General features: G+C 46.7%; 1 protein-coding gene across 3 annotated transcripts in view; it reads right to left on the reverse strand.

Annotated features, from left to right (window-relative positions):
- TTC28 (tetratricopeptide repeat domain 28) overlaps nucleotides 1-16,227 on the reverse strand; it is a 99,985-nt gene that overhangs the window by 35,794 nt on the left and 47,964 nt on the right. For all 3 annotated transcript variants that reach the window (XM_065851590.2, XM_065851589.2, XM_065851591.2), the window contains 3 exons: nucleotides 11,088-11,235; nucleotides 9,065-9,337; nucleotides 7,214-7,344 (listed from right to left, as the gene is read on the reverse strand). In XM_065851590.2, the coding sequence (XP_065707662.1) occupies nucleotides 7,214-7,344; nucleotides 9,065-9,337; nucleotides 11,088-11,235 (552 nt within the window). The remainder of the gene's footprint in view (nucleotides 1-7,213; nucleotides 7,345-9,064; nucleotides 9,338-11,087; nucleotides 11,236-16,227) is intronic.

Consider the following 16,227-nt stretch of genomic DNA (forward strand, 5'->3'; position numbering starts at 1 on the left):
TAATAGAAAGCAGATTCTCCTGCCACTGAGCTGAGGCACAGAAGGGAACTCTAAAAAGCGTTTCTATCTGCTCTCTTTTTCTTGGGAGCAACAGCCAGCTTAGGTTTTTCAGCTGAATAAGGTAAAGAGTCTGATGTTAAGCAGATGTGCATCACAGAATTACAGCTAATAGGGACCTGATGATTTGGAGAGATGTGTTTCTTAGATATTTCACCCTTGCCAGAGAATGGTCATGTCCCAGTTATGTTACATTTAAACAATTCTTTAAGTGATTACACAGCCTCCTTAAATGAATACACTGTAGAGTAATTCTAAAATGGGCAAGGTGTAAACGCTCTGCCTCGTATCTCATTATACAGTAGCCTTAATCCCCAAACACAGACATCAATTACGACTGATCAGAGATCAAGCCTTTATAGCCAAGGTGGGGAAATCACTGGCATGGACTAAGCGTTTGTGAAATTCAAGAGCCTGACTGCAGCATGCTCCTTCTTCCTCTGCACATCCATCCTCCCTCTGGGCGTGGGTAACAGCAGTGCCTGATCCTACACGCAGCAGCGGAACTGCATCCAACAGAGCAGCCACGCATTCCCAGAACATCTGCATCCACATTGCCGGTGGCACGGCCAGGGGCACGGTCTTCTGGAGAACCAGCACACCTCACACGCACACGCTTGCTCTTGAATGCAAGCAAAGGTTTTGGATTCATTGAGTGTATTTTGGAGGTGGTGAGGGGAAGGCAGCCTCGACAGATCGTTTCTGAACACACAATTGCAAATAAATACTTAAATCTGAAAGCACTAACAGGATAAGTTGTCCCTCACACTGAAAGGCTGTTCCTGTTCGCTGTACGAGCTGCCACAACAGCCCCCACACTGGCTACCGGTAGAGTTGCTTCTTTGGGGTGGGTCTGTGGCATCGAGCTCCCGTTCCATTGAGACAAGGAACTCAAAATATACTGCAAGGTGGACCTCAGCATCAAGTCAAAGCATCACCTGGGGCTCACAGATCTTTATCCCGAGTAGCCAAAATCTGGTAGCTTTCTGGACATAGTCTAAATGGCTCCTGTGTGAAATCACTTCAGGGAGGATGGCTGACTTGACATTCTGAGTGATGATGGAAGAAAAATAGCCCTCATTTAAAACCACAAGCTTCTCTGAGATGGTGATGCTGAGGAGTGACTCATGCCCTGGTCAAAGTCAGTCCTGGAAGAATAAGCCAGCACATTGCAAACTCAGATCTCACAGAACCCAAAGAAGCTCTTTGTGCCAGCAAAGAAACCTCTGACTCCTACAGCAGTGTGCTGACCTGTGCCAATCCTAACAGCACTCTTGTTTGTAGAGTTGGATACCGCTTTGCTGCAAAGTCAATAGAGCCTTAGCTCAGGTGAGCCTTCTGAGAACCCAAAGAGCGCTGCTCCCCAAGCTTACACAAGTTTTCTGCTTCATTTCTTTTACCACGACTGGGTACAGGCTTCTGCAGAGTGCTGGGCTTTGCAGATACAGCGAGAGGTAAGTAAAACCAGAAGACTGCATTTCTTTCAGCTAAACTGCTTGTGCTGTGGAGGTCAAGTGAGGACACTTAAAGGAGATCCTCAGGAAGTATTACATTTCCCTTTTGAGTCACAAGTCCAAACAAAACAAAGCATACAGCCTTTTAGTGCATTCCCAAATTTCCTGCACTGGTCAGATTTCCCTTTGTTCTGCTTAATCCTACGACATTTGAACTGGACAGACCTGTATGAAGCCAGTCAAGATGACTTTCTTTTAAAAGAGCTGCTAAAGAGAGAAAGACAAAGAATTTATGCTTTGTTATACAAATCCAACTACTTGATGCTCAAGCACTACAGCTGCTGACATCATTGAACTTGCCCTCTCACCCACACAGGTAATTCAGTCTAAGATGTAATGCAGCACTAGTGCCGTAGGAGACCCAGAATTCTCCAGTGAACTCCTATGGCGAGTGTTTTCCTAGCAGCTGGTTACAGTCTGCAGTGAGAGACTGAGATCAGTGAGCACAGGATAGCACCACACTTCTTAGTGAGGGTTTCAAGGTATACCCACAGCACAGGTCAGAGCCCTGAGTCCCAGTGGGTAGCCAGTGGCCACTCAAAGACCAGCTGTTTGAAGTGTAAGTATACGTGGGAACAATATGAACTGGAAAGTGTGTGTCTGCAACTTTGTGCACCCAACAACAGAGCCAAACATCTGGGCCAGATAAGGACTGAACTTCAGTGAACTGAACAACGCTGCAAAAAGTGTCCAGGAAGACATTCTGCAGGCTGAGACAAATCTCTCATGAGTTCTCATTAAGCTGAAATCACAACACCTGCAGAACCTGAGACTTCAATGGCAGCAGTGGTAAAAATAAAGCTTCTGTCCTGTTAGGAAATCTGGAAAACCAATGTGGCCCAGTCTCATCTGACTCTGTACTGGCTGTTTCACAGCCCTCTCCAGCAGCCACAGTGGTGCTACCCCAACCTGCTCAGCCAGCTCCTCCCAGCAAGTGGCCAGTATTGAGGTTTCAGTTCTATAAACCAGATCACCCTCAAGTCTAGTACAAAATCAGCAATGATGCTGGAAGACATGGACCAGGATCTGCAAACGCCTTCTCAAAAAGCTGGGAAAAGTCCCTGCAGAGCCTGCCGGGCCTCAGCGAGGAAACTCCTGCCAAAGAAGCCAACCTCTGCCAAAGAAGCCAACCTCCCCCAAAGCAGCCAATCTCCCCCAAAGCAGCCAGCCTCCCCCGTGTCTGACAACCCACACCGGGAGACTGAGGGTAGAAGCTGCAGGCTGGGCAGTGAGTGACTCTGAGCAGCTTACCCCCAGTAATAATGAAAATACATACTAAAACCAGCTTGAGGTCAGCAAGAAGGCTCCATGATGCCAAGGCTTCATCCAGGGCTCACATTAGACAACAGCTTTCAAAGGAAAAATGACCCTTTCTGCAAGTATCCAGTCCATGAGCTGCAAGGGCCTGATCTTTTTACCAGTTTCTCGTTTCTGCGGGTGGTTTTCCACTGAGTTCCTAGGAACTGACTCTGGTCTCTCACCTCTCTGGAGAGCAGGGGCTGGGAGCAGCCTTTGCTTGAGTGGTTAGCAACCCGATCAAACACTCTGCTGTTTGCAAATCCTGTGTAAAGTGCCACGGGATTTGGAAAGCTGTTTCTCACGCAGAGGCTGAATCGAAAACCAGCTTCTTTCGATTTCTTGGAAGTATCTCCAGGACTCAAAAGATCCCCTAAAAGAACCCCAGAGAAAAACAGAAGGCATAATGGAGAAACAAGAGTGAAGAGGTAATCCCATGCACTAAAAATGTTTTTGAATATTATACCACAGTCACCCATTCCTCTTCTTGCTGCTTGACCTTTTTGAACAGATACTGGGATTTTTTGACATAAGAATAGGAGGAGACTCCTGCAAAGTTACCATCTCTGCAATACACACATAGTGCTTACACAGGGGGCTGTAATCTCTTGTTCTTGTGGTATCAGTAACAAAGAGACACTAATTTTTTAAAGCTATTTTTTGTTTAATAGAGAGTAGCAGTGGTCCCACCCTAAACTTGTCCTCCCTGCAGTCCTATTAGCAGTTGCTGCATGAACCACTAATATAGATTATCAATTACCAAAGCCCTCCTCAGCCTGTTCCTTACTTCTGGAACTCCAGTCAGAGGTGATAAAGCTGTAAGGAATGAGGTATATTCTCCTCTTAGACTTTCCTGTTCATGTTGCTATGGGCAGCAGACAATCCACTTCTGGAAGACAACTATGTAATAAATTATTTTCAAGCAATAGCTTCACCACAGAAGAGGAAAAGGGACAGAAAATAGAAAAGCACAGAAAAAAAATACCTTCTCTGCTCATTTTCTGCAAAGCTCTGTCACTTAATGCAGCCAGTACTACTTGTGCCTCCACAGCCTGTTTCTGACATCCTAGTCAATGTTTTCATGCATGACAAATTGCGTTAGCCTGAAGACTCTTTCCAGTTCTCATTTGTGAGGTATTTATATCCTGTCCTCATTTTCCAGACTGTTTGCAAACATAACAAGAGGACTGTGGGCATAAGATTTTCAGATTTTTCCTTTCTGAAAAAACTGCAGCCCCAGGGACAAACCACCTCTTCATATGGACAGTTCTGCCACTTCCAACTCAGACTGTGTCTCGCGCTTTATTCCTTATCTAACTAGAAGTCAAGATATTTCTAAAATGACCGGTAAGGAACATGAAAAAGAATTATTTTGCCCTGTACCATAATGCACACAAGGAGTTCAAGCAAAAGGCTAAATACTTACAGCTTTGCTATTCAGTGGAAGATGTGGCTTGTACAGACAAAGCACGGCAGGAAGGACACCTGGAAAGCATTTCCCTTTCCCTTCAGGAAGGGGCAGAAAACCTTAGCTTTACAGAATTTACAGATTTCAGTAGAAAGGAATGATCTATCCTTCTGCATCTCCTTCTGGAAATAAGAAAGTGAAATTTGATCTTTGACTTGCACAGCCTGACAGTAAGTAGCTGTAGTTCACAAAGTGTAGGAGCTTTATGCTGCATTTCATTGCTGGCTCGGGTATGCTTTAAAGAGAACTGGGAAAAACTACCAGAACTGCAAACCTAAATAACCACCCATGGCTGAGCTGCACACAAAGTCAGTTCAGACAGTTGCAGAATATGCAAATTCCCAACTGAATCCAGACACTGAGTGTGTCTGTCACAGCAAGCATATGTCACTAACGCTCCTCGTCCAGAGATGCACAGCAGCCAGTTATCCTTGACAACCTTCCACCATGACAGTCCCCTGACGCCAAAGCCTTGTCACAGTCAGCTCCACGGCAATGCCTCCTCCGCAGCACAAAGTGTGGCACCTCTTCTTGACTCTTGTAGGCTTTGATAATATGGTCTTTATAATGGGAATTTCTGCATTCTGATGCCTCCCATACCACACAGGAAATTTCACAGATATGCGAGATCTGGGTGACAAAGAAAGCCCACGGAAAGCCTGCTTGATAAACACCTTTATTCCATGTCACTTAACTACCCAGTTCTAATCACCATCTTCATCACCCCCCTTTCTGAAAAAACAAAAACTCTGCTGAAGCTGCACCAAACATGAACTCTGCCTTGTATTTGCAATTTTTTCCAAAAAAAATTCTTGAGATAGTAGTAATATCTAGTTCATCAGTCTGGTTACTGAGCATACCCTGCTGAGGATTCTCACTCACGCTCATGGAGACACCCAGGCGCAGTGGCCACAGAAACACAGGTCGGTAACTGTAACAAGCACGGAGCCCCGGTCAGTTTCCCTTCCCAAGGTCTGCGTGGGAAGACAGATGTGAATGTACAGCCAGACCCTCTGCGACTCCCTCCTGGGTTCATGGGCAACGCAATCCGGCAGCAGCCCCTGGTACGAACATTTACCCCAGCAGACCAGGAACCCAACGCTCCCCCCGAGGGCGGCAGCATCCCGTACAAAGGAGCACTTTTCACCTTCTCAGCCAATCCTTTGTGCAGTTGGAGGTAAAACAACTACCTCATTACACCAAATTCCCTTCTGGTGGAATTCACATCAGCACTACTGCAACTTTATAACATTTGCATTATAAAAATGTCTGCGAAGCAGGCCAAGAAAAACAGTTTTTTGTTCAGAGGAAGTTCTGTGGTCAAGATGATGTCATCAGAAAGCGCCAAATTAATTTCCTGCGGTTACATCTTACAGGAAATCCAAGAAGCTCAGCTTTCTTGCTAAACCAAGTAGTCATTTGTTGTCAATAACTGTTAATTATGTGTCCAGATGTGTCATACACTAAGAACTATCACGATTAACCTTCATTCCCTGGATTCCTCCCAGATTGACTATTGGGATCTGAAGTCAGTGAAATGCCCCAGTGCTCGTGTCCCCGGGTCAGTACAGGCTGCGGGAGTCCCCACGTGTCCCTCACCCCTCCCCAACACAGTCGCTCAGAGAAACACCACGGAGGAGGAGCAGCTACGCAGATTAGACTGTGAGCAGGAACAGGGACCCCTCATCAAGAAAACTAGAAAAACCATGAGTAACAGCTTTTCTGTTCTGCATGAACAGAAACAAGGAAATCAGGAGTGATTCAGGAGGTTTTCCAGATGGTAAAATAATCATGGAAATATCTAGTAGGTCCCTTCCCCAGTCACAGTGCTTCTACAACCTACTGAAAGACACATCTCTCTAAGGCTTACTTAATATTTACATCATAAAATAACACTCCAGTAAAGCACTTAGCTAATTCCAATGGATCTTTTCAATGATTAACAGTGGCAAACTGATCTCCCCGAGTTTTCAGACCAGCCCAAACCCACTCGCACTTACACAAACTCACACCTGCCCCGGTGCCTCTTGACACCCCTTCACCTCCCTCACAACCCCCCGCTCTCCCATTCACAGGAGAGGGGAATCCACCAGAGGGGACAGGAACAGCTTTTGTACCTGTAACTTGTACTAGAATTATGATTCTGTCCTTACAGTGAACTTTGAGTAGAGATCTCCTGGGACAGACTCTCCAGCCCATGCAGCACGCTTCCCTGGCCTGGCAGGGAGCCCAGCACAGCACCACGAGAGCTGGATGGTAAATGGTCGAGGCAAATCAGATCCAGCCCAAGCAACCCCTACACTTCACACAACATTGTATTTTCAAGTTTGCATGGATTCTTTTTCTTTCTGCGGCTTTTTAAACAAAGTGTATTTTATGTGAACGTTCGGGGCAGGGAGCTAGCTCACCACTTGTCTGCAGCGCACACAACACGGGATGCACTCTAACCGTGTTCAGACCGGTAGCACCTGTGTTCCAGGGAACACAGGAGCAGGGACAGCCGGGGCTCAGCTGCAGAGACGGTGCATTGACACCTGCTCAGCACCAGCTCCTGCCCTCAGACCCAGAGCCCACGCCTTGTGGACAAATCAGAGACGAAGGAAGAGGAGGCAGAACGACTTGCTCAGAGCTCATGAAGACCAGAGGCAGAGGAGGCAAAAGGAAAAACCAAGCATATCACCACTCTCACTCACACTATCTACTGGTACAAACAATTTCTTTAAGAAAAGGCAAGTGAATGTCTGGGAGGAGAAATCACGTAGCTTCCAAATTCTGAGAATAACAGGCCAGACAGACAAGGCTTCTTGGCATGTTTCCATCTCTCCAGAAAACCACACAGTGCTGATTCCCAATTAGCTCTGTTTAATAAGCTTCTTACCTCTCTGTCCTTGAGTTTCATGGCGAGCACCAGCTGATGTCTGTGGTTAGTAAGGGCCTCCCGGTAATTTCCTTTGGAGAAGAATGCGGAGCCCAGATTCCCATGAGCTCGGCATTCTCCCGTCTGGTCACCTGAGTCACATGCAAACAAAGGAAAGATGAGTCAACACAGGCATTGCTGGAACCGGCCGGTGGAAAGACTGGAACACAGTGTGCAAGTGATGCTCCAGTATGAGAACCAGAGTCAGAACAGACTCAACCTGATGTTTAATACCCAGCTAAAACTCTCCTCTTTGCTGGCCTTCAGAAAGTTCTACAATAGTCATCCATCTTATTTTTTGAATTGTTTTAATTTCTTCTTTGGCCTAACACTTGGCAATCTCCCATTCTTCCATGTTTATTCCTTGCTTAACATCAGCAGTTTGTTTATGGAAGTCAGTCAACGGCCCAAGCAAAGAGGATGCCAGCTTTCTCCAAAGCTCAGCTCAGACACAAAGCACACCCACTGTTGTCTTCAAGACAGCAGTCCCTCCACGTTCGGTGGGTTCTCCCAGCTAGAGCCCTCAGTCCCTGCCTCCTCCACCTCTGCAAGGTTATGCCTTTCTGTCTCACACACTGTTTCCCCTGCTACAGCACCCTGAAAGCCTGAAACCTCAGTGTTGTGCAGGATACACCATACACAAGAGGGATTTTCCAATTTGTTTATCTTTTAGAACCGCTTGTTCACCCATTGTCTCACTCCTGACTTGTCTCTTCCCTGGTGACTGCCTCAGAAGCTCAGGTTTTCCCATCTAATTCTTAAAAGAAACAGGTTACTTCATTTAAGACTCATTTAAGGTTCTGAGCACAAGACTACACAGGGGTAAGATCATTACCCATATACATGACATCAGAAAATTAGAGGACCCTTGTTGTGGTTTAATCCGAGCTAGCAATACAACCACGACAGCTGATTGCATCCACCACCCAAATAGGGAAGAGAATCACAAGGGAATGGAGAAACTTGGATTGAGATAAACACAGTTTAATAAAATAACAAAATACTAATATACTACTACTAAATATATACATAAAATAGAAATAGAATAAAAAATAAAAGATACTCAATGCAATTCCACCCACATCGAGCAGCCAGTCCCAGGAAACAGCACCTGGTCCCAACAGCCGATCCCAGAGAAAGAAAAAAGGAAAAAGGCAGAAAGGCCCTGAGGCCTCTGCAAAACAGCAGGACGGCAAACGGCTGAACTAAACATCCCGAGTAGAACTCCCCTGGCTCTGACAAAAAGAGCAAAGAAGGCGAAGAGAACGCGAAAGAGAGAGCAGAAGATCCTGACTGTCCTTAAATCTGAAGCGTGATGCTAATGAGATGGAATTATTGATCAGTCTGGATGTCAGTCAAGCTCTGCCTCATCACTGCCCTCGTTCCTTGATGCCTCCCACCTGTGGGCAGAGCACTCAGAATGTCCTTGGCTCTCATACCAGAGCAATTAAAAACATTAACTCTGTCCAGGGGCCTTCCTCTTCTCAAACTAAGTCCAAATAATGACAGTGCTAACTATGAAAAAGAAAGGTTTCTAACTGCAGGAAGAAAATTAACTCATTTTCAGTCAAACCAGCACAACCCTGTAAAGCCATAGTACATTCACTCATCATCTGCCCCCTCACACACAGAGGTAAAAGGGCTGCACAAGCCTGCAGTTTGCACATTTCGGAAATTTATATTTGATTGAGCAGCTTGTGAAATCCCACAGAAACCTGAGCATTACAGAGAGATGCTGACCGTCAACACAACTATCAATTTGTTCCATCCGGACCAACCCAGCACTCACGCAAGCAAATGGAGAACTCTTACCTAAAGTCTTGGCTACATCCAAGTCCTGCTGCATGTATCCAGTGCTTTTCTCTGTGTTCCCAAGAGACCAGTATGCGCTGCTCAGCGCAGAGAACACTGATCCCCGCAGCTTCAGGCTGCAAGTGCCGATCTTCAAGGCAGCCTCCAGCACCACCACAGAGGCTCCATGGTGTCCCGCGGTCAGAAGCTCCTGCCCGATCACAGACACCACCACAAAAGGGCTCTTGTCCAGCTTCATCTTCTGCAGTTGTTGGTAGGTGGGCTCCAGGGACTCTGAAATACAAACACAAAGGCAGAGTTACCCAACAAACCAAGCTATTTGCATCTAGAAATACCTTCACAACTCATCTTCATTTCTGGCAACCAAACTACATGTGAGCTAAGGGCCAGACTGCCCAAATCAAACCAAGATTTACTACAGGAATGCAGAGCTCAAATGCATAATCTAATATCTAGTACACCAAGGCAGATCAAGGGGCAAGCTCACGCTTTCCCTGCAGAAAGCACTCAGGAGGAGAGCACCAGTGTGCAGAGCAGCCTCACAGCGAGCTCTGCAGACTGGCCTCATGGCAGAGGGAACGCAGAAAACACCTGCAGAGTTTTGTGGGTAGTGTTTATACACTAAGTGTACTACGTGTTTATACACTAGGTGTATAAACAATGACAAAAGAGGTTTTAAACACTTCCCTGAAGATGCAAACAGTGCAAATGCAATGCCAGTTACCGACATCAAATTGAATCCTGGGATGAAATGCAGATGTAAAGAAGGCAGAAATAGTTGCTGTAGCATGCCACCACATATCATGCTTAACACCGCAGGTGCAGGTACAAACTCAGTTCCTGTCTTAAGGAGCTTAATTACCTAGCCAGATAATCCAGGAGAGAGAGGGGCACAGACAAGGAGAAAAGGAAAACACAAGGGCAGTGCTCCTGGTAACCCTGAAGTCCGGCATGAAAGAGAGAACCAGCATGGTAACAGAAGGGCAGACCCGGAGTTCAGTACTGCTCTTGTACAACAGCAAACGGTAAGGGAAGAAACAGAGCAACGCGGTGCTCACAGAGAAACACCACATCACCTGCATGCTAAGCAGCAGCCACAGTACCTCTGGGTACCAAATCGAATTAGCTTCAAAAGGTAATTGCTATATAGGACAGAAACTTCCAGATGAATTCATTTCAAAGGATAGCAAAAAACCCCAACACTCCAAAAAAGGAAACACCAACAGGGATATTTTTTCATTTCAGTGCTTCTTGGCCCCCAGCAGCATTTGCTGCGCATAAGAGTTGCCATGTTCCTTCCCGGGAAACACCATTAGGACGCTGCAACACAAAGTTTGCATGAGAAACAGAGCAACGAGGAGACTGCCTCCCTCCTCTGGAGAGGAAAACCCTGGAAGCGGGGACATTATGAGAGAGAGGCAAAACACTGTACAGCTAATATGGCTTCAAGGTCCATGCGGTTTCAACGCTCTTCCTGAACATAAGTGAATTAGCAGAGCAGCCTTTTGCCTTGTGGAACACTGTGTTTTGAGACACATTAGTACCATGCAGAAGATGCTGACGTGCTTTCTGGGCAAACACTGCTGCAGCATTTAAGAGTCCCTGCTCCCCATGGGCAAGCACCAGAGTGCTGTGGGAAGCTGTCCCAGGTAACAACGAAGCTGTCGCCACAGCAGCCCACACCTCTCTCTGCACCAGGACTGGACAAAAGACAAACCAGCAAGGACTTCACTGGAACTGCTGCACAACACCAGGCTGATTCATCTCCAGTGCCCCTCGAGCTGGGTATCGCCATCTCACTGTCCCACTGACTCAGCAGAGTATTTTTGTGTTCCTCCTCCTACTTTGGGCTCCTTTCTCAGCACCTGCTGACTCAGCAGAGAAGTCAAATCCTGAAATTTTTCCCTTCAGGCCTCCAGGTCCTTCCACCCTCAGATGCTGGCAGAGTCACCCCTGGACTGAACCTACCACCTGCCAGTACCTCGGCAGCAGATACACCCCTGAGCAACCTCCTGGCGCTTACCTCGCATGGGAGACTTCATGGCGGCTTCGACCATGCCAACCAAAAGCTGAAGACTCTTGGGATCTTGAGCCAGTCCTGACGCAAACGCTGCCAGTGCATCTGCATGACGACCCAGGTACTGCAGGGCCACACCCTGTCGGAAGTATGCCTGAAAAATCAAGGGGAAGAAATTACCATTACTTCATTGGTAGAAGTCACAAATAACAAACCTGCCCGGCACCTTGCGCTGGTGGATGCTGGGCTGCATGACCACATTCTGGATTCTTTGGTCATGCTGGCTCCATCAGAAAAATCCACCACTGCAGTCTGGTTTGTGACTGCCAATGTCACTCACCCCTCGGTGTGAAGACTTTCTCAACCTTTGCAAGGCCTCCAAACTGTTCTGGAGACCAGCAACAGTAACTACTATTAAGGCAAAGTTTTCCCCTTGAACTTGGCCAATCACTTATCACTTATTCTTATCTACTTATAACCAAATGTTCACTCCCAAGACTTCCATTTCTGTTTGTTTGACTCATGCAGCACACAAATAACTCAGTTCCTTTCTCATCAGTTCTTGCCAACGAGCACAATTTAAACATCTAGTACTAGTAGAAACCCAAGTGTGTTAAAAGCTCAAGTTGCAATGAAACACGATGCAAAGATCCAGACAGAAACCAAAACTGTGTTCCCCAATGTAGACACTGCCCAGTACTGTGCCACTTGTTGGGTGTATACATACACATATATAAAATACACATATATATACGTGTATATATGTATGCACTACTTGGATTGACACAAGACATTCATAATATTAAACATGTTTACAAGAGCATTTTTTGGTTTTCTTCTTCCTTTCCAAGGAAACAATTCACACAATACCTTCAAAGTAACTTAAATCTCATCACCATGTATTTCCATTTCTACATCGGCAACAATATCAATATGCAGCCGCAAAGCATTCCGAGAGCTCCCACATCTCCCTAAATTGGGAAACCAGGAACCTACATACAAAGCAAGAACTGCAGAAACGCGTTCTCCTCACAGATAAAGTGATGGCAAAACCCCGGCTGAAACCCCGGGTGAAGGGTGCAGAGTAAGAGATCACAGAAACCACAACCCAGTATTTACTCAAAGTACTAAATATGTTTGTAGCACATACATCTGGACCCTGTATTATAAAAGAGTCTTGAATCTTCAAGCACCTTTGATGCCCATGATTTAGGATTTATCTTCACACCAAACTAATACCTTTCTGATGCAAACTTTGCTGTACTTCTGGTTCATTCAAAGCTGTTTCAATAGCACCAATGACACTGCCAGAACAGAAGATATAACATTATTTGCATTTCTTTACAAGTTCTTTAAGAGCATAATACAGCTCCTTGAGACTGGCTTCTAGTATTGCTTTCATGGATAAGACCTCATCACTATTTCTCTCCATCTGTAACGGAAACTTGCGCTCAAGATACAATAGGTATACATCTGTGGAAGTATTTTTTACATAAACAGGATAAATCTCCAATTAATATCCAAACTAGTATTTCATTAGAGCTTTCAGACACCTTGGAATCCCATCCAGGGAGGCAGAGATTAAGGAAAATCAGAAATGACATGAGAAATTTATAGACATGAATATTTAATCTCTTTTCCATTAGTAAGCCTTGATTGTAGAACCACTTTTAAAGAAATCAATGAAAGTAAAATTCTTTTCATTAACCTTTAGTATAAATGTGTTCTTATTGAACCAAACAAGCTACTGTACTGGAAACCCAATTCAATGTTAATTAGATTACTAGCATGAAGCTTTAAATCAAAGAAAATACAAAGCACTAACAATGCACAGCAGCCATCAAGTGTGAGCCCTCCCAGCAGCGCCCGAGCTGTCACATAAATCAAGGCGCACACTTTTAAGCCCTTTTTTTCCCAGAATTATCATTTAATTACTTTCTTTACCACCGGGTGACAGAAGCAGTTTGACGCAGCGTGTCTCTCACAGCGACCTTTCCAGCCACCAAGGCTGGTCCAGGAGCAGTGTCCCTGGCTGAACCAGTTATCAAGGACGAGGGCACGAACGCATCAGCCGCCACGGGACCTGACGCTATGTCGGCGTCTCCAGCACCTCGGCCTTCCCGGGCGGTGGGACCTGCCACGGCCCCTTCAGAACACAGGCTGCCAGGACACACTGCTTCCTCACCACTGCACACCAGCAGCCCGGCCCAGAAACCCCAAATTAACTCGTACACAGGGTTTCAGGGAAAAGGCAGGAGGGAGAGGATGCTACAGGCAATGCAGACAATCCTTCCCCAGCCTACAGAAAACGGGAATGTTGTGGCTTCTGTTCCCAGGGCTGAGAAGGGAGCACGCACAGTGCAATCCTCCCTCACCCCCATCCTGCACACTAGGGCTGCAGAGGCCAGGAAGGAACACGCAGATATGGTAACACCTGGCTTTCATCTTTCGCATGAAGAGAAATAGAGAAAAAGCAAGCTAAATAAAACACAGGTCAAGTCTCTGCACTACTGACAGTTTTCCTACAGAAATCCAAGTGAACATCAGTTCCCAGCAGGAGAAACCATCCCAGAGCTGCAACATCAGAAAAGGGAGGAAGCCTGGCCATGGCCACAGAGCCTTCTGCAGGGACAGGTCTGTCCTGCTCACCATTGCCACCCTGAACTCAGTGACAGGCCTGTCCTGCTCACCATTGCCACCCTGAACTCAGTGACAGGCCAGTTCTGCTCACCATTGCCACCCTGAACTCAGTGACAGGTCTGTCCTGCTCACCATTGCCACCCTGAACTCAGTGACAGGCCCGTTCTGCTCACCATCGCCACCCTGAACTCAGTGCCAGGCCTGCCCTGCTCACCATTGCCGCCCTGAACTCAGTGCCAGGCCTGCCCTGCGCACCATTGCCGCCCTGAACTCAGTGCCAGGCCTGCCCTGCGCACCATTGCCGCCCTGAACTCAGTGCCAGGCCTGCCCTGCGCACCATTGCCGCCCTGAACTCAGTGCCAGGCCTGCCCTGCGCACCATTGCTGCCCTGAACTCCACCACCCTCATTGCCCAGCGGGGATGCACCAGCAGCCGCACTGGGGACACTGGTTTCTCCCACCTGCCCACCCAACACTGTCACTTTTGTGGGGCACTGAGCACATCTTGAACGCTGAGGAAACCGAATCCTCGTGCCCTAAGCTCTGCACAGCGAGGAGACACCATGGGCTCCAGGGGACAGAAGGAACAAGACAGGGATGAGACCCACAAACAGGATCCAGTTCAGCACCGTGTGTTTCCAACATCCTTTCTGGAAAGTGCTTTTATCTTCTCCCCACATCTATTCCTGGAAGTGCCCCCCCACAAACCACTTAATTTGAATACAAACAGAGCATTCAGAGCCCAAATGAAAAACTTATTAATTGTAACTGAAAGGAATATTTTGGCCAACTTCTCTCCTGCAAAAACCCCTTCCTTCCTTTCTCCTCCAGTTTCCAGCATATACAGAACACTCTCCACACATTGTGTTCCTCAGAGACCTTTAACAAAATAAACAAAAAGCATTTACATCACCTATTTCCTCCTCAAGAGGCATGCACAAGCTAGTTTTGCATTGGAAGGAAGACTCTGTATCAAGGGAAAAAGATCTGCAAAGAGGAAATGGTGAGAGTCACCCTTTGGAAGAGGAGAGGAAAAGGAAAGGCAGGGAGCCAGCAACTGCAGCTGAAGAAATGAGACAAGGAGCAGCTTTCCAGTCCCGACACAGACCGAGCCTTCCCACGCTTCAGCGAACTTTACATTTTTAATCATACTATGTGAAGAGAGACGAGTACTCACTCTACAGTAAAAGTTCCATTAAGTTTCCAGTGATCCCGGGTGAGAAAAAAAAAATATTGATTCCTTTTAAGAAGATTAAAGCAACAAGAGAGTGACAGGACAAACAAACAGCAGGCGCTTTCTAACCTGTGGCTCTTTGCATACTCAATGTAATACAAAGAGTTGGAATAATCTTCATTATTTAAATCTCTGTATCACACTTCCCAGCAGCAAGGCACTGCGCACAAAGAAAGCCTCACTCTCAGCTGAAATTTGGCACTAGAAAGCCTCACTCTCAGCTGAAATTTGGCACTAGAAAGCCTCACTCTCAGCTGAAATTTGGCACTAGATGCACCTCCCTGTTTCCTCCTCTCCTGTGCTGGTGTGACCGAGCATGTGCTCTGCTGCTCCCTCTCCCAGGGACCCCAGCGTGCCCAGGGGTCACAGCACCAGCAGCCAGAGCCAACCCTGTGCTGCACAAGCTCTGCACCGCTGCTGCATGGGTTCTGCACAGGTTCTGCACTGCTGCTGCACAGGTGCTGCTAAAAGGCAACTCTACCGCACAGCAAATCTTACCAAGTCACCGATATCAAATGCGAGAGGTTGTTAGCAAGTAATCCAACACACTTATGGACCTTCAGTCCTGGGAAACCTGACCACACTGCAGCCTCATCCAGTCACTCTTCAGTCCACTGGACAACCAGCCTCCCTTCAGCCAGTTTACAGATCCCATGCAGCAAGTGCAGATGGCCAGGGAAGGAGGACAGGGAAGAACTAGTGCTTTTTAGCCACACTACCACTGAAAGCATCGTTGATATCCTGGAAGCAAAAGTAAGTTGTTATTCTAATTAATTAACTTGCAAAATGTATTTGGCACTTAAGACTTCAAAGCCATGCAGAAAATCGTCCCTGTAACAGTGGCTGCTCATACAGCAAGTCCAAGTACAGAATGCCAGCGATGCGGGCTCACATTCCACAGAACCCGTCCAAAAACTAACAGGTCTTCCCATCTCATTCAGATTTTGCTCCCCCCACGCCCCCTTGTTTATTTCAGACTTGCTTTTTTGCCCTTAGTTTTAGAAAACTTGTATGAACAAGAGAAATCAGCAGATGTTCCTAGCGGGACGCTCCAGCTTTACGGAGGTGGCCGATGGTTGGGCTGCAGCAGAGTCAATGCCCAACCAGGCACCATCTGTCTCTACAATTCTAAGCACGAGTTGTATTTGTTCTGCTCAATTTATTGACCAGTGTAGTTTCTATACAGGCAAGTATTATTCATCTGTTTATTACAGCCCATTTAATGCAGAAGGAGAACTTCTGTCTGTCCTACTAGAGCTTCCACTGGGTTGGC

Source organism: Patagioenas fasciata, chromosome 17, assembly GCF_037038585.1.
Source record: "Patagioenas fasciata isolate bPatFas1 chromosome 17, bPatFas1.hap1, whole genome shotgun sequence".
In the NCBI taxonomy this organism is placed as follows: domain Eukaryota; kingdom Metazoa; phylum Chordata; class Aves; order Columbiformes; family Columbidae; genus Patagioenas; species Patagioenas fasciata.